The sequence below is a fragment of the Notamacropus eugenii genome, chromosome 4 (assembly GCF_028372415.1).
Source record: "Notamacropus eugenii isolate mMacEug1 chromosome 4, mMacEug1.pri_v2, whole genome shotgun sequence".
NCBI classification, from domain to species: Eukaryota; Metazoa; Chordata; class Mammalia; order Diprotodontia; family Macropodidae; genus Notamacropus; species Notamacropus eugenii.
Window position 1 is genome coordinate 55,262,256 of NC_092875.1, and position 18,539 is coordinate 55,280,794.

Sequence of the window (18,539 nt, forward strand, 5' to 3'; positions counted from 1 at the left end):
AGGAGTCCAAAACTACCTTTGAAGGGCTAGATTAGGATTCCTGCCTCATTCCGCCATCACCCAGACTTTCCCTCAGACAGAGCTGGGAGAGAAAAGGACCCTAATTCTAATACTCTTTTTGTGCAGGCCTCTTTCAGCTCTACATTGTAAGATTATGTGGTAAGCCTCCTCTGAACCCTAACATTCTCTGTTCTAAGGGCCCCCTGACCTGTTGGGCTAGGTGTTATTGTGTAAGTGCCCAGGTGACAGACGGATGGGGTGTGTGTGTGTGTGTGTGTGTGTGTGTGTGTGTGTGTGTGTGTGTGTGTGTGTGTGTGAGATCATGACTGCCTGTGACAGCTCTCCCTAAACCCACCTCACCCAGGATGGGTCGTCACCTTCTGCCACCCCCCAGAGAGAGGCCTGGTCCCATCTAGAATGACTTATAGTCATGATCCCTTGGCCACAGGCCTGTGATTGTGCAGACAGACACAGCCCAGTGGGGCCGTATACATGTCCAGCAGTCATCCCAAAGGAAGGGACATTTCCTCCTGCAAAGTCAATTTGCAGGGTCGTGATAGTTTTTAACTACCTTTTTCTCAAAAGATTACTAGGGAACAGGGTGCTAGGTACCTGATTGCCTGAGGGCCGGCTGGGGTGAGAGAGGGCTGAAAAAAACCATTAACATTGGTTTAATTGTTAACATTCCCAAGAGAATGTTAACATTCCCTATTAACATTCCCAAGAGAAGTAGCGTAGTACAGTAAAAACAGTAGTGACCCTGAAGCCTGCCTCCATTTTCCCCATCTATAAAATGGACATAACAATCACTGCAATACCCTTCCTTGTAGGGTAGTAGGGGAGCTATGGTGAGATAACCTCTTTTGAGGGCTTTGAAACCTTTAAAATTCCAATTTAGATGACAGTATATTATCATTTATGGTGATGAGAATTTTGTTTCCTGGAATCCAAGGAAGACACAGTTGGGAAACTAATCCTTAGAGGAACAGAGGAGTACCAAACACAAAGGGAAGGTGGGAATTTGGGGAATAGGAATGGGGGTGCTCTTCTGGAAAAGGAAGTTCATCTCAGAATCTTCCAAGAGAATTTATTTTGCTTAACTGTGTGAGTTACAAGGGTTTGTGATCTTTACAAGGGTTGTGAGTGTTTTCTTTTCCATGTGGGGAGAAGTTAGAGAGAGAGGGAGAGAAAAAGAGAGACAGAGAAAATAAATGCTTGTCAATTGAAAATTTAAAAGAAGAAAATCAATAATGGCCACCAGCAGTCCAACCTTTCTTAACCCTAGACCAAACTCGTGTGTCCTAGAATATAAATTCTTAATGGTAGGGATTGCTTTGTTGTATCCCCCACACCAAGCCAGAGCCTGGTTTATAGAGGGTATTTAAAAAAAACCTTGTTGATCAGTTGTTTTGGTAAGGGGAGAAAGGCAGCCATAGAGTGTGGGGAAAAGAGCTAGACTTGCAGACAGATTGAGTGCTAGGATTCCACCAAGACTCTCAGTTTATCTCTCTCCCGCCACATTCTGAGAATTCATCCTAGACAAGTAGCCGAAATTGGCCTGAGGTAGGCAAGCAGGTACCCCTGCTTACCCTCAAGTTTCTGTCTTCCAGCTCCAACTAACCCCTGTGAAAACAACCCCTGTCTTCATGGTGGCACGTGCCAGGCCAATTACACCACCTATGGCTGCAGCTGTGACCAGGGCTTCACGGGAGAGAACTGTGAGATTGGTGAGTGTCCCCTTGAAATTCCTACCCCTCTGCCAACACACACTCCTCCTGCCATCCTGGGGAAGGAGATTCAGTCCTGTACACTGTAGCCCATGTGCAGTCTGAGGGGAAGCCAGTCAGGTGAATCAGAGAACCACAGACCCTTAGAGTCAGAAAGGGCTTTTTGAAGAGACTGGGGCTCAGCGAAAGGAAGCCTTGTTCATGCACACGTGTTAGAGGACAGACTGGGACATGGAGTGTCAAGTCAGGGACTCTCTTCTGCATCCCAGCTGTGTCTGAACATTATCCACCAGCATGTATAAAGACCATGAAGATAAGGAAGAGCTCAGCTCCAGACACGGATATGTTGGTAAACATTTAACAACCAGCTTTTGGGGAAGGAGGGATGTATACATGACATTTTTAAGTTTAATCTGCATTATCAACATTTTTCCATCACTTTCTTAAGTCTAGACAATCAACAAAACAATAAATTAAGCCCTGATTTTTAGTGTTTACTTATTTCTGAGGTGTTGATGCTCACACTGAAAATTTAACACTTGGCTCTCAAAAGTCAATATGGGCCACCTCCAGGAGCACAACACTGCCTGCAAATAATGGGTTTTTTAGGGATGGCAGAATCTGGCATTGGGAGAAACCTCAGAGATCTAGTCTAGTCAAACATTTTCATTTTATAGATGAGGAAACCGAAAGACAATGAACCTTGCCCAAAGTCCTACATGGAGTAAAAAAAAAACCACACGCACACAGAACCTGGACTGGAACTCCAGTCTTCTGAGAGGCAGCATGGTACACAAGAAAAGCACTAGACAAGAATCCAAGTTCAAATCCCAGTTTTGCCCTTTCCTTTCTGTATGACCTTGAGTGAGTCATTTCCCCTCTGTGAGCCTCAGTTTCCTAATCTGTAAAGTAAAGAATTTGGACTCTAGAGCTACAATCCTAAGGCCCTTTCCACTACTTCATGAGGTTCAGGACTTGGGGAGCAAGGGAAGATAGAGCTGTGGCTGTCCCAAGTGGGACTAGTGAGGGCTAGAGCCCAATCATTGGATCAATGGAAGAGACCTTAGTTAGTTGTTACTGAATCCACACCCCTCAGTTTCCTCACAGAGGAGGAAACTGAGCCCTAGAGAGGGGAAGTGCTTATGGAGGATCATGTCTAGAATCAGGATTTGAGCCTGGGTCCTCTGACTCAAGCCGAGCCCTCTTTTCCTCTGTCCCATACTGTTTCATCAGACCCAGATAAATCAATCCATTTAGCATCTTAGAGACTTCCTGCCATATCTCCAAGGAAACCCTCAGGAGCCACACAGGACAACAGTCAAAGGGATGAAGGTCCAACTTATTGGCCTTTTCTGTGAGGGGGTATAGGGAAAGCATTGTGTCTTGTTTTCTGGATTCTTGATCCCAAAGATTCTCTGGAGCCTATGCCTGGCAGGACTGGGAGGGAGCCTGTTCCCCTTCCCCACTGTGCCCCCCGTCCCAGCTCTGCCACTATCTTACTGTGTGACCTGGGGTAAGCTAAGTCCCTCACTGGGTCTCAGTTTCCCCATCTGTACAATGATGGGATTGGAGGCGATGGTCTCCAAGTTTTCTTCCCATGTTACCATTCTGTGGTTTTGTGATTCTTTACATAACCTGGCTCCTGCCCCAAGATTGGAGAGTTTGGAGGAGAAGGACATAAATCAGACTCATGCCCCTCCTTTACCTCTATCCTGCCCAGCCCATGCTTATTCATGGCAGCTCTTGTGGGGCCCTAATTAAAGCTAATTGCTGATGGAGCTGCCTTCTCCATCTGCTGGAAAGTCACCCAGGGGAGGGGATAAATTGCCAGGTCATAGTCTCTGCTTCTGGCATGGCTCAGAAACTGGGGGCCAGGGGGGAAGTGGGGGAGGAGGCTTGGGGAAGGAAAGGAGGCTGCCTTTTGAATCTGACACCCTCTCCTCCCCAGATATTGATGACTGCCTGTCAAGTCCTTGCCTAAATGGGGGCACTTGCATTGATGAAGTCAACTCTTTCATCTGCCTGTGTCTGCCCAGCTATGGAGGGAGCCTCTGTGACAAAGGTGAGATCATTTCTTTGTCCCCACTGCAGGACGGGGGAGGACAGGAGCTATGCCAGCTCAGGCTAAGGCCTGGGACTCCCTGCCCCTTCCATCCTGGGCACACTTCTCCCTCTCCCTGGTTTCTCAGGGCCTCTGCAAAGTGAATAAAATTCCATGCCCCCCACCCCATGTAGTGCTACCCTAGACATTACTAAAAAGAACCCAAAGTCGCCTCTATCTCCTGGAGCAAAGAAGAGGGTATTCTTAATATGTCCATTGTCTCTGCCTCAGTATAAAGGAGGAAGTAAACCCAGGGAGGGTGTCAGGGATAAGGGAAAGGGAAATGGCCTAAACCAGGGGAGAGTTTTACTCTGAATGGTTTCTCTTTGAGCATCTCCATTTCTCCTTGGCACAATGAAGTGATGGTGGGTCATGAGAAGGAGGTGGGCTCACTAAAGAGGAGGGGTTGTAGTAGGTAGAGGGACAAAGGTTCACTGATGAGAAAGGGGTACAGTGAGAGGAACTGAGGCTCTGTGGAGGAGATGGGGCTCAGTGAGTGGAATGGGGTATCCCATAAGGGGGATTAGGGCTCTGCAAGGGAAGTGGGGATCAGTGGGGGCAAATGGGGCACCATTAGGGAGTAAGAGTTTAGTGGAAGGACTGGGGAGCCCAAGGAAAAAGATAAACTTTGAAGAGTCAGTATGGAAGTTTAGTGAAGATATGGGGGTCAGAAGACAATCAGATGATTCTGTGTTTCCAGTTCCTCCATGTAGGGACTAGGGGTCTCTTTTAAGATGGTAGCTGTGACTCCATGTCCTAGTCCCCAAAAGAGCCAATATGGTAAAATGGAAAAAGTTCTGGAATAAAAGTCAAGGAACCTGTTTCTAGTTCCACATTTGCCCTTAGCTACGTGTGACTTTGGAAAAGTCCCTTACCTTCCCTGAGCTTTCGACTTGCCCTTAGTAAAATGCAGAAGTCATTCTATGCTCATGTCTTCTAGTGATGACCTCCAAATCTTTTGATCTATGACCCCTGCCCCCTTCAGGAAGTCCCCAGATTCTAGAAATATCCCAGCAAGAGGAATTCAGTATTCTAAGCTCCCAGACCTCTCCAAGTCATTGAGAGAAGAGAGGATGAACGGAAGAAGCTGAGCCCTCAGGCGCTGGAGGAGGGTGGGACATGGGCCTAATGATTCCAGAGCCTCAGCTCTGGCACCCAAGCTTTGTGTAGGTGGGTAAGGGGGTAGGTCATAGAGATGAAAGAGCAGGAGCTCCGACATCAGGGACTCTAAACATCACTCCCTGCTTTTGGCTCCAGACACAGAAGGCTGCGACCACAGCTGGCACAAATTCCAGGGACACTGCTATCGATACTTTGCCCACCGCCGGGCCTGGGAGGATGCAGAGAGAGATTGCCGCCGCAGAGCTGGCCACCTCACCAGCATCCACTCCCCCGAAGAACACAGCTTTATCAATAGTATGGGCCTGGGACATTAAGGCTGGGTGTGGTGAGGAGGGACCTGGGTGGGACCTAGGAGAAAAAGGATCTGGTTGAGAAGAGCCAGGCCAGGCCAGGCTGAGGCACTTTGCAGCTGTGTGACTCTGGATCAATCACTGTTTCCATTCTGAGCATCTGTTTCTTTAGCTATAAAATGAGGACACATACTTCCTGCTTCATGGAACTATGAGAAAAGTGCTTTGTAAACCTGAAAGCACTATAAAAATGTCAGTGGTTATCCCCTGGGATGGTGGCTGCCAGATGTGGGGGTGTGGCCCACTCACCACTGGTTGCAGAATAGACTTTTCCTTAGGTGGTGGGATTCACACAGCCTCTAGTCTACCCCCTTGGGAATGGCGGGAGGAGTGAGGATCCCACTGGTCTAGATCCCTAGTGACAGCCTTCCTCCCCCACCCCCTGGGCTGGGGCACCTCCCTCCTCAGGTTTTGGCCATGAGAACGCTTGGATTGGACTGAATGACCGCATTGTGGAGAGGGATTTCCAGTGGACAGACAACACAGGCCTGGTGAGCTGAAGGAAGGGGAAATCAGTGGCAGATACAGTGAGGTCTGGCTCCGTGACGACTCTAGGGAGAGGGGTTACGGCTGTTATAGGTGTGGCAGAAGAGAGTGGGGGTGCGTGGGCAAGAACCCTGGACTGGAAATCAAAAGACCAGGGTTTCAGTCTTAACTGCTGCTAACTTCGGTGTGACCTTGGACAAATCACTTCCCTCCCAGTTTCCTTATCTATAAAATGAAAGTATTAAATTAGCTGCTGTCCAAGTTCTTTCCAGAGCCAACGTTCCTGATGGGAGACTATCCCCCTAAGCCGGTCCTGATTTCAATCCTAGAGACAGAGAGAGGCCAAGGTCTCTCTCTCCCCACTCCAGAAAGCTAAGCACTGACCAGAGAGATCCCAAGTCCAGCAGCGCCCTGGGGAGAGGACATATTGCCTTTAAGCTCCTTCACTGAGACAGAGATGGGGCTGACACCCTCTCCTTCCTCTGACCCAACAGCAATATGAAAACTGGCGGGAGAAGCAGCCGGATAACTTCTTTGCAGGTGGGGAGGATTGCGTGGTGATGGTAGCCCATGAAAGTGGCCGCTGGAATGATGTCCCCTGCAACTACAACCTTCCCTATGTCTGTAAGAAAGGCACAGGTAAGACCTGCCTCTCCAGGCAGAGAGACCTTGGAAAGCTAAAGGTGTGGGATAGGGTAGAGGAGTGGTAAAGTGGTGAGAAGGCTGTATTGGAGAGAGAGAGAGAGAGAGAGAGAGAGAGAGAGAGAGAGAGAGAGAGAGAGAGAGAGAGAGAGAGAGAGAGAGAGAATCTGACGATATATGGTGGAATATGAAGAGCCCTGGCTTGGGGGTCATGTAACTCACGTTCTGATCCTACCTCTGCCATCTTCTGGTTATGTGACCTTGAGCAAGTCTTTTCCCTTTGATATGTGTCACTTTCCTTCCCTGTGAAATGGAGTGGTTAGACTGGATGGCTTCTAAGGTCACTGAATCATAAATGGCAAAGCCACATAACTCAACCACCCCCCATCACCTACTGTATTATACATCATTCTAAATGTCAACCCTAACTATGAACTGACCCCCCCCTCCCATAGCATTCCAAGGGCCTGCTGAGTTACATCCAGACTGAAGGTGAAGAAGTGTTTGCATAGACTAGTGAATATAAGTTGTGGGCAAGTGGGTGGGATGGATCACAGGAATTAGGAAGTTGTCGTAAAAATACTGAATCTTATATTCAGACCAGTAGAGGACAAAAACACACAGAAGTACATATCATGGGGATGTGAGGGTATGGATATATACACTCCCTATATATCTATCATGTCATACAGATCAAAGTTTAGCTTCTATCCATGAACCAAAGGTCAAGTATTCTGTTTATCTGTTCCTAAGGTTCATGGTCTTAAGTAAAGATCTTAACTCTATTTAGGGACCAAAAGTCTATACCTTCCTTACTGTAATAGTCTATGCTCTAAAGTCCCTTCCAACTCTGACACCCCCTGTATTTTCATCAGAAAATAGCAATCCTAGAGAAGGAAGCAGGTTGCTGCTAAGGGAAGGCTTTTCTAGACCTCATTACTCTGCCATGGAAGACTTCCTGTTCAAGAGTGGAGTCCTTTCCCCTTGCCCCCATACCCACATTCCCCTTGACACATGCCATTTTCATTTGTGGGCCAGCCTGACCCCAGGCTTGTCCTCTGACCCATTCTGACTGGGTGCTGGCCCCTGTGTCCTCAGTGCTATGTGGCCCCCCTCCAGCGGTGGAGAACGCCTCGCCGGTCGGCCCTCGGAAGGCCAAGTACAGTATCCACTCGAGCGTGCGCTACCAGTGTGACAAGGGCTTCACGCAGCACCACGTGGCCACCATCAAGTGTCACAGCAATGGAAAGTGGGACCGGCCCAAAATTGTCTGCACCAAACGTAGGTGACTGCCCCCCACCCTCTGCCCCAGCCTCACCCTAATCCATATAACTAGTCTGGCAAATAGTGCCACCTCCATGGAAAGTGAGCAAGGCATACAGAAGGCAGATTTGCTTTTCTGTAGCAGTCTAGGTGTTTAATAAATTCTTGTTGACTTGACTTCTTGGGAAAGGAAATGGAATAAACAAACACCAATGGGGAGAATGTGTGTGTGAGGGGGTGGTCTTGATCATCTGTGAAGGTGCATTATTTTCTCTCTGCAATCAGGCAGTTAGGAGATACCAGCAAAAGTGATGATCTCAGTGCTGAAGCTAGAGTGTTAATATGGGCACTCCCACCACCTGGACAAATACCATCCCACCCACACCCTCTCCTCCTGCCAGACTCTTGTCCATGGCCCTCCTAAAGTCTTCCACCTGAGATGTATGTGGGTTGGGCTCCAAATGAGATAATGTATTAAATAATATATTAAAGACCTTGTTGAGCTCTTGCTCTGTCTCTGTCTCTCCTCTCTCTGTCTCTTCTCTCAGTCTCTCTCTGTCTCTTCTCTGTCTCTGTCTCTCTGTCTATCTCTCTATTCATATATATATATATATATATATATATATATATATATATATATATATATATATCAGCTATTGTAGTATCATCATCATTATTACTGAGGGAGCTACATAATATAATGGATAGAGTGCCACACTTGGAGTCAGGAAGACCCAAGTTCACATCCTGCCTTTTGCGTTTACTAGCTAGTTGAATGACCCTACACAAATCACTTAGCTTTTCTGTGCCTCATTTTCTCATCTTTAAAATGATGGACTTGGGCTTGGTGACCTCTAAGGTCCCTTCTTCCTCTGAAACTACAATCCTCTGATCCGAGGCAGTGATCTGCTGTCTTCTTTCCCATTCCTGTGACATTCTATAAAGCAATGATGTGGAACTCAAAGAGAAAAGAGACCATTAATCCCTACATAAGGATCCCTGCAGGCCACGTATTGACTTAGCTTTAAAATGTAATGTTCTCCGAGTTGTATTGTGTTTTCATTTATTTGTTAAATATTTCCCAGTTACATTTTAAGCTAGTTCAGGCCATGCTGGGGAGTGTCCTGAGCCACATGGGGCCATGTGTTTGACTCCTTTGCTTTAAACCACCGGTCTTATGCTGCTCTCTGTAATGTTTGCAGCCTCTGAAGCACACACACACACACACACACACACACACACACACACACACACACACACACACACATTGCCTTTGGGGTGACCACAGCTTTAATTATTGGAAAACTAGAATGCTTCATGCCTCCTGATCATACAGCATGACTCCTCTAGAGTTTTTTTTTTTTTTGGAAAAGATGGAATTTTGTTCCAGGGAGAAGCCTGGGTCATTTACAATCCCTGCCTAATTTCCCCAAAATATTCAGTTTGCTCTCCTTCTCTTCTTTCTCTTTCTCTTCCTCCTTCCTCTCTTCTTCCTCCTCTTTCTTTTCTTCTTCCTTCTCCTCCTCCTCTCAATTCAGGATCTGGAATTGCCCGTTTCCATCCGACAAAAGAAAGCAGCATATTTCAGGAGTAAGAGACTGCTCTGGAATTAGAATCCCTGGTTTCAAACCTCACTTCTGCAGCTTGGAATGCCCTCCCTCCTCCTGTCAGTCTTCTGACTTCCTTCATGTCTCAGCTAAAATTCCACCTTCTACAAGAAACCTTTCCTCATCCCCCTTATTTCTAGTGCCTTCCCTCTACTGATTGTTTCCAATTTAATCCTGTCTATATCTTATTTGTATAGAATTTTTTGTATGTTTTCTCCATGATTCATGAGCTCCTTGAGGGTATGGATCATCTTTTTTTATATTTTTAAAATTTATTTCATTAAATATTTCCCAAATGACTGTGTAAAAAAATTTTAATATTCATTTTTTAAAATCTTAAGTTCTAAATTCTCTCCCTCCTGCCCTTCCCCCCTTTTTGAGAAGGCAAGCAGTTTGATATCTATTCTACATGTGAAGTCATGCAAAACATATTTCCATTTTAGCCACATTGCAAAAGAAAACCCAGGAAGGAAGGAAGGAAGGAAGGAAGGAAGGAAGGAAGGAAGGAAGGAAGGGAGGGAGGGAGGGAGGGAGGGAGGGAGGAAAATGGAGAGAAGAAGAAAGGAAGGAGGAAAGGGAGGGAGGGAGGAAGGAGGCAGGAAGAGAGGAAGAAAAAGGAAGAAAGGAAGAAAAGAGAGAGAAAGGAAGGAAGAGAAAGGAAGGAAGGAAGGAAGAGAAAGAAAGAAAGAAAGAAAGAAAGAAAGAAAGAAAGAAAGAAAGAAAGAAAGAAAGAAAAAAGAAAGAAAGAAAGAAAAAAGAAAGGAGGAAAGAAAGAAAAGAAAGAAAGAAAAAAGAAAGAAAGAAAGAAAAAGTTTAAAAAGTATGTTTCAATCTGCGTTCGTAGTTCTCTCTCTGGAGGTGGATAGCACTTTTCACTGTGGGTCTTTTATTGATCAGAGTAGCTAAGCCTTTCACAGCTGATCATCCCACAACGTTGCTGTTACTATGAACAATGTTCTTCTGGTTCTGCTCGTTTCACTTTGAATGAGGTCACATAAGTCTTGAAGGGACTGTCTTAGGGGTAGTGCCTAGCCCAATGCCCAGCATATAGGAGGTGTTAATGCATGTTTATTGACTGACTTACTTCCTACCTGTATGACCGTGGGCATACTTAACTTCCCTAGTCTATATCTAAAATGTGAGGTCCCTCCTAGCTCTAGAACTAGTCTCTGGTCTATAGTCCTATAATCTATGTGCCCACTATATGGAGTATCATCCATCCAACTACATACCAGTCTCTACCACTGTCATTCTTTATCCACTTGGTTTTTTCTGTGGTGATAGTTAAGCTGACCCCTTTTGAATGATTTTGAGTCTCAGTTAGGAGGCTCTACAATCCTGTCACAATGTCACCCAGAAACAGGACCCTTTGGTCAATGTCACCATCTATAGAAAATCCCTCTCCTATTTGAACTGTGCCCTGGACACCCTCCAGGATGGTGACAAATACCTTTGGTAAGCACACAGTTCCCTGTGTAATGCCCTAGGTGACATTTATAATCAATCATCAAATAAAGTTTTCTCTGTCACATCTTTTAAGAAATATTGAATGGTTTTGACAAATGTACAGGAAACACTTCACTGGAAGAGAACTTTCAGAGAGATGTTTCACTGTCTTGGATCAAATGCTATTTCTTTCTAGTTCACAAACAATGGGGTCAGGGAGCAGTGCACCCTTCAGTTGGCTGTGCCATTAACTGTGACATGGTAAAGATGTGGGTGTAGAATATCACTTACAAAAGCATGCCAGGTTCCCTTCTCAAACTTTCATCAAGTGCTTCCTCATAGCATGTAGAGTGTATGGCCATTAAAAATTTTGTAGAAATGGGAAAGTAGGCATACGGGTCAGTAGTCGATATGAATTATCTTGGTCACCTCTTTTGATAACAAAACTTGTCATTATTTAAATTAAGGAATTTAAATTATGAAATGTAATTATGAAATTTAAATTGGTTTAAATTATTAAATGTAATTATGAAATTTAAATTCAGTTGTTTAAATTATAATTACTTTGATCCATCCCCAAGCATTTTTTAAGTGCTTACTATGTGCCAGGTATTCTGCTAAGCTTTGGGGACACAAGGAAAGGCAGAAATAGTCCCTACCCTCAAGGAGTTTACACCCTAATGGGGAAAGACAGCATGTATCTATCCAGGCACGTACAAGATCTCTCAAAAGAGAAGGCTCTAACAGCTGAGAGACCCAGGAAAAAAATCTCCTACTGAAGGTGGCATTGAACTGACACTGAAGAAAGCAAGGATTCTAGAAGGCAGAGTTGAGGAGGGAGAGCATGCCAGGCAGGGGGAGCTTCTGTACTTCAGGAATTCCTAATTTCATTCATATGTGTGCTCCTTCTACCAACACAGATACTACATCCTCTCTGGCTTCATGGACAGCCTTTAAAAGATCTTATATCCAGAAACATTCATCACCACTCAGCCAACCTGGTGGTGAATTTCTCAGAATTTAGCCAGGCTCTTCCTTGGACAACAGATATGTCATGTGTCACTAAGCCCAAACTGAAAGTCCTTTAGCTTGGTTGGACCTGTCAACTTCTTTGCAAACCTTAAAGTTCTATAGAAATGATAGCTGTTGTAGATATGATAGATGTTGTAACTGTCGTCATGATCACTGTAGCTATTTTCACCATCGTTGCTGACACAATCTTCAAGAACCCAGGACCACAGCCACACCATAATGGGGACTCTTATAGATGTCCTCATCATAATCATCATAATAGTGTTGGTGGTGGTGATAGTAGTAGTAGTAGTAGTAGTAGTAGTAGTAGTAGTAGTAGTAGTAGTAGTAGTAATAGTAGTAGCAGTACAAATAGTAGAAATAGAAGTAGTATTAGTCTCTTCATCAAAAACAGTCTATGTCCACCCCATTTGGGTTCTAATATCACAGTCCCAGGCATACTATATATGGAATTAGAAATTGTAGTAAAGAAAAAACGAACTTAAAAAAAGACTTTTATTGTTGATTAGTTGTGTCTGACTCTTTGTGACCCTGTTTAGGGTTTTCTTGGCAAAGGTACTGGAGTGGTTTGCCATTTCTTTCTCTAGCTCATTTTACAGATGAGGAAACTGAGGCAAACACGTTAAGTGAATTGCCCAGGGTCACGCAGCTAATAAGCATCTGAAGTCATATTTGAACTCAGGTCTTTCTGATTCCAGGGTGAGCATTCTATCCATTGTGCCAAAGACAATAAAGATAATTGAATTAGCCCAAGTGTAAACACAGAGGAGATTCATTCTGGAATCATTGCAATTTGGAGAACATTGTCAAAATGTATACAGGCAGTTGGGTGGCACTGTGGATAGACCATTGGACCTATTTCTGAGCCTATCGTCAGGAAGACTTGGGTTCAATCCAGCCTCATACACTTACTAGATAGGAGACCTGGGGCAAATCACTAAACTTCCCTCAGCCTCAGTTTTCCCATCTATAAAAGGAAGATAACACTAGTTCCTGCCTGCCAGGGTTGTTGTGAAGATCAAATTGAGTTAACATTTGTCAAGTGCTTTTTGCAAACCAAGTGCTGGCTATTGTTTTTATGTTCTCTGAAAGAAAGGAAGGTAGCAAAAGCTTGTGGGAAGAAATCAAAGACATTATTATAATGCCTCAAGAAGCACTCAAGAGAATACCACTAACTATTGACCCATATTTATTCTTGCTTTCCCAACTCTAAAAACCTTTGAGAATAATCTACACATATACCAAGGGTATGCTTGACAAAGTTATGAGAAAGGAATAGGCAGGCTTTCCCAGATGGTATTCTAAACATCTTTTACCATTATATTTTTGACTGAATGGTACATATCTTCCTGTGTTCATTCATTGTTTGTTAACTCAAAAATACAATCTCAAAGACTCTCTTTCAACAAAGTGTCTCCAATGAATATCTCAGAATCATACATGACTGCTTGAAAGATGCAAAAACAGATCCCTCTGATTATTATTATCAAGCAGAGCATAAAACAAGGAGATGTAGGCTTGCTGAAGGTGTTTGCCAACTTTGTCATAGAGGATGTTCAGCACAGTGCAAACGGAAGAGGCAAGGTCCTCCAAATGCCTTTATTTGCAGATGACATTGGGTTGATTCCATTAAGCCTTGACATGTTACAGCTTCCTGCATAAGGTTCATAATCTTATTTGTACTAAGAGTTTGTCCTAAGGATTCACATGGGAAAAACCAAGCAGATGAAGAATGATTATTGTCCTATCACTGTTAGACAGTCCATTGAGCTGATCCATCGGGACATGTCTTTAGGATGTGAACTGAGTCCACAACTGAACAGGAAGAGGAGAGTAGCTGGATTGCTTTGAGGATATTGTGAGCCACTTCTAATGAATTCAATTTTTTCTTGAAACAAAGACTTAAACACCCACTCTTCATAGGATCATTGACTTAAAACTGGAAAAGAACTTGAAGACCACATAGTCCTTCCCTTTTGTTTTGCAGATGAGCAATAAGGTCCTGAGAAGTTCAGTGGCCTCCCTTATTCAACACAGGCAAGAAATAGCAGAGCTGGGAATTTGAACTCAGATCCTTTGACTCCAAATCCATCATGCCTCTCATTGTGCCACTCTGTCTCCTACAACTCATGCAATACCACAGTTTCTAAAGAGCCAAAGTTGTTGGACACCCAAAGGCCAGTGGAGGGGAATGTGGTTGGTGAGAGCAAGCTGTAGTCTATTACCAATTGTAGAAGTGATGTAAGAGTTGTATGACCAGAAAATGAGGTGGGACAGCCAAGTAGCAAGAGTAGGGGATAAACAATGGATCTACTCAACCTCAACAGAACCAAAGGAACATGCCCCTCCCACCTCCAGCATGTTGGATAGATCTCTGTAAAGAATTTAATAGAGGATACAGACGGAAGTAGGCATCTAGGTGGCACAGAAGTCAGGAACACTCATCTCCCTGAGTTCAAATTTGGCCTCAGATACTTATAAGCTATGTGACCCTGGGCAAGTCACTTAATCCTATTTGCCTCAGTTTCCTTATCTGTCAAATGACCTGGAAAAGGAAATGGCAAACCACTTCAGTATCTCTTGCCAAGAAAACCCCTAATGGGGTCACAAAGAGTCAGGCGTGACTGACCAACCACAACACGGACAGAAGTGACACAGGGTCAAAAGGCAGGAATGGAGTGCATTGGAGATAGCACCCATGGTGATGAGAGCTTAGCAGTAGCACTTCAAAATGTCTAATATGTAGAGGCAGTTGGGTGGCACTGTGGATAGATCATATTGCTGGGCCTATCGTCAGGAAGACTGAAGTTCAAATGCAGGCTCAGACACTTACTAGATAGGTGACCTGGGGCAAGTCACTAAACCTCCCTCGGCCTCAGTTTCCCCATCTACAAAAGGAAGATAACACTAGCTCCTGCCTGCCAGGGTTGTTGTGAAGATCAAATGAGTTAATGTTTGTCAAGTGCTTTCCAAACTTTAAAGCACTTTAGAAATGTGATTGAAGGCATTTCCAGCTCTGATGCTCTAGTATTCCTTTAAGTTTTAAAGGTCAGTTTTAAACTCTGATGTACTGTTTTCATTATCTTCCAGCAGTAAAAAGATTCATGTGTTTGGAACCCTAGAAGTGAGATATAGAATCTGATGACTCCAGAGTTTCTTCTAGCTCCTACCACCCCAGCTTTCATTTCCTACTTCATTCATTTCTCCATCACCAGTCCAGGCCCAATTCCTTCCCTCTTTGGGAGCCCCCAAATAGAGATTACCATGGTGACCCTCTCTAAACCATCCTTCACACAGATGCCAAAACAATATTCCTAAAGCACCAAGATCTAATCACTCCCCTGATAAATAACACGAGTGACTATTATTAATATATCTTCCTGAGTTCAAATCTGTCCTCAGACACGTACTAATTGTGTGACCCTGGACCAGTTACTTGATCCTGTTTGTCTCACTTTTCCCATCTATAAAATGAACTGGAGAAGAAAATGGCAAACCATTCCAGTATCTTTGTGAAGAAAACCCCAAAAGGGGTCATGAAGAATTGGACACAACTGGAAAACAGCTAAATAAAAACAACAAAGGCTAAACATTCCCGCTTCAATTCATTGTTTTTAATCATATGGGGCATAGTTGGGGCTGGGGAGGGTACCTCATTCACTAATAACTCTTTATCCACATACAGAGCAAGTTAACTTCAGGCTAGCCCCCATGTGAATGATCAAAGAGTCTAAATTCACAGGGTTTAAAATAAAGAGTTTTGTCCATATTTGTTTCTCTCTCCCTGTAGCTCGTAGGTCACATCGCCTGCGGCGTCATCACCACCACCATCAACAGCATCACCACCAGCATCATCACCGCAAATCCCATAAGGAGCGGAGAAAACACAAGAAGCACCAGAAGATGGACTGGGAGAAGGAAGAAGAAGACAACTTCTGTTGAAGGGCTACTAAGACATAAGAAGCACAACCCCGGAACCCACTCTGACAGATCCCTTTCTTTTTCCTAACCTCCTTTGTATAAAGCCCTCTATCCCTCTTTCTCAGCCCAACAAGCTTCTCCCATGTATTTGAAACATGGTCTAGCTCCCAACAGACCTCTGGTGTAACGTCCTAATCAAAGAAAGAACAATCAGGAAGGGTGTATTATGCTTTGGTTTAGCCTTCTGTTCACAAGGCTGATTATTTAATCGTGGTAAGGGAATTTGGCACATGAAAATGCATCTGAATTCACTTTCATGACTTCCTTTTCTCCACTGGGGAACCAAGAATAGCCAACACATTGATGTGCCAAAGGCCCTAGTCAGAGCTGAAACTTTACCTGAAATGATTATTCTTGGTAACAGAAGGACAATAGAAATATATACATGACTTTGTTGACTGTTCTCCCTCCTTATGGACACTAGCTAATGTTAGATCTTCATGACATGACAGATACACATCTGTACTGCACACCCGTGTGTGTGCTTCCTATTTTGATCTGAATAGAAGATTCAACAATTTTTTAATCACAACCTCCCCATTCTTGTAGTATTATCATACCCACTTATCCATATTCATACCACTCGGTTACTCAAAAACTCTTAACCTTCAACTAGGATGGGACAATACTTTTAGAATGTCATGGGGGTGTGGTCGATTTATAGTCAGGGTTGAACTATATTCAGAGCAATATGACAGGTGATGGAAGGAGGTTGGGTCAGATGGACTCTAAGGTCCCTTCTAATTCTGAGATTCTATGATTCTAAGGCTCAGATGCTAAAATTCTATGACATGTTAAGATTCCATGATTCTGAGATTCTCTGGATCTCTGATTTTGAGATTATTTGATTCTCAGAATCTGTGATTGGGAGAACCTATTATTCATAACAAAGAATCTATGATTCTGAGTTTTTAAGATTCTACATTTCTGAGACCCTGTGCCTGGCAGGATAACAGGATGGCTTGGATTGGCAGGACCCCAGGTCCTTTATACCTCTCATCTTCATGATGCCAAGCCTAGGGGATCTGGACAAATAGCCAGGCATAGAAGCTCCTTGCCAGTATGAGGAGGGGACCAGTTTGTATACATCTCTACCCCCATTCCTCCATAGCTCAGGCATTGATAGTCTCCCAGACTGAATCTTCACCCCAGGCCTTTCCTTATCCCCTCTTTAGCTGGCCCCCATTCCCCAACCCACCTCTTTCTCCCCAAATTCTCTCTCCGACCCTGTGCTCATTGCTAGCGACTGGCTGGTTGAATAGAAATGCATAAATGCAAGTTGCAACACCCACCTGTGATCGTATTGTAGGAAGGTTTGCAGTATTAAAAACACACACACACACACTCTTTTTTAAAAACAAGGTGTTTTTGGTTTGTTTTTTAAAACAAGGATGTGAGAAAGAATGAATATTTCTCTGTGTCCAGAGAAGCCCCCTCCCCACTCCCGGACCCTATTCCTATTTTTAGCTCAGAACCATAACAAACAGAGCAGTGAATTATACCCAGTATGAAGTGAATTTGGGGCAGCAGACAAGTCCAAGTACCTCACCCTGGGAAACTGTCCTCACCCAGGCTGAAGCCTGGGTCCCTGTCCAAGTCAACATAGACAATACAGGGTATATTGTGGCTGAAAGACCAAACGTAGGATTGTGGCCCTAAACTGGTAAAAACAATTAGTAAATCCAGTATTCTGGGTTCTGTTTATATTTCCTGGTTTAAAAAGTCATTTTTTTAAAAAACTGTAAATGAAAGACTGGGCTTTGATTATAAGTTTTAATAGGGGGAAAGTGTCAACTGAGCCTGGGTTCCTAATGTGAACATTTGAACACAATCGCCTTTATCATAGACAGCAGTTGGCTCTCAGGAAGATGGGGCATTCATTAAACATTGGGGTGTGTGTGGTGGGGAGGGGTCATGATACCTAGCCTTGAAGGGGAGATAAAAATGAGTAAGACATGGTCTCCCACCTTCAGAAACTTACTTGACAATAGATGTGCAAATAGGACCCTGATTTGGGACTTTTCTCTTTATTTTCCTGCTGTGGACATTAACTGTCGTTCAGTCTTTAAAGTGGTCATGTTGAGCCACAGTCTGGTGCTGGTTTTGTCCTTTTCATCCTGGAGTCTATAAGTTTCCACTCAAAGCCTTTTCTACATTTAAATGAGACCAGGAAAGGATGTTCATGATTGTTCGCCTACCCACCTTCCCTTTCTCTTTGGACTTAATATAACTTTTGTCTCTTCTTAGCCACCACCTCTGGTTTTTCTGCTGCCATCTCCCAGCCCCTCCCTGGCAATGTTGGGGGAGTATCTCTCTCTCTCTTTCTTTTTTTTGGGGCTTGTTTATTATCTTTGTATGTGGATGCGTGGGTGTGCCTGTGTGCGTGTGTTTGAAAAGCTTTGGACTCAGCTGGTTTTGCTGTGACTACAGTGTTCCGTAGGCCTGTGGTATCTGACACTGTGCATTGGTGTGCTCTCTTGGACATTTTAATAAATTTTTTTAACAGTTCAACCTACTTGTCATCTCCTCCTTGGCTCAGCTGTCAGAATTGGCAATCATCCTGTTATGGGTTTCTGGGGGCCCATGGTTCAGGCTCGGCTTGGTCAAAATCCTCTAGGTGCCTCAACACTCAATATATTAGTCATAGTATACTGGAAATAATTCTGGATGTGGACCTGGGAGACATGAGTGTGTACTGACTATGTGACCTTGAAAACCATTCACTTCTCTGAGATTCAATCTACAAAATGGGATAATATTATCTATATGACAGAAAGGTTGT

The 18,539-nt window shown here is 44.1% G+C and overlaps 1 protein-coding gene across 1 annotated transcript in view; it reads left to right on the forward strand.

Moving 5' to 3' along the window:
- NCAN (neurocan) overlaps positions 1 to 18,189 on the forward strand; it is a 55,966-nt gene extending 37,777 nt beyond the window's left edge. Inside the window, exons 8-14 of the mRNA XM_072601108.1 lie at positions 1,611 to 1,727; positions 3,676 to 3,789; positions 5,086 to 5,244; positions 5,709 to 5,791; positions 6,281 to 6,425; positions 7,527 to 7,709; positions 15,567 to 18,189. Coding sequence (XP_072457209.1) covers positions 1,611 to 1,727; positions 3,676 to 3,789; positions 5,086 to 5,244; positions 5,709 to 5,791; positions 6,281 to 6,425; positions 7,527 to 7,709; positions 15,567 to 15,718 — 953 coding nt within the window. The 3' untranslated portion in view covers positions 15,719 to 18,189. The remainder of the gene's footprint in view (positions 1 to 1,610; positions 1,728 to 3,675; positions 3,790 to 5,085; positions 5,245 to 5,708; positions 5,792 to 6,280; positions 6,426 to 7,526; positions 7,710 to 15,566) is intronic.
- Positions 18,190 to 18,539: the final 350 nt, after the last annotated feature.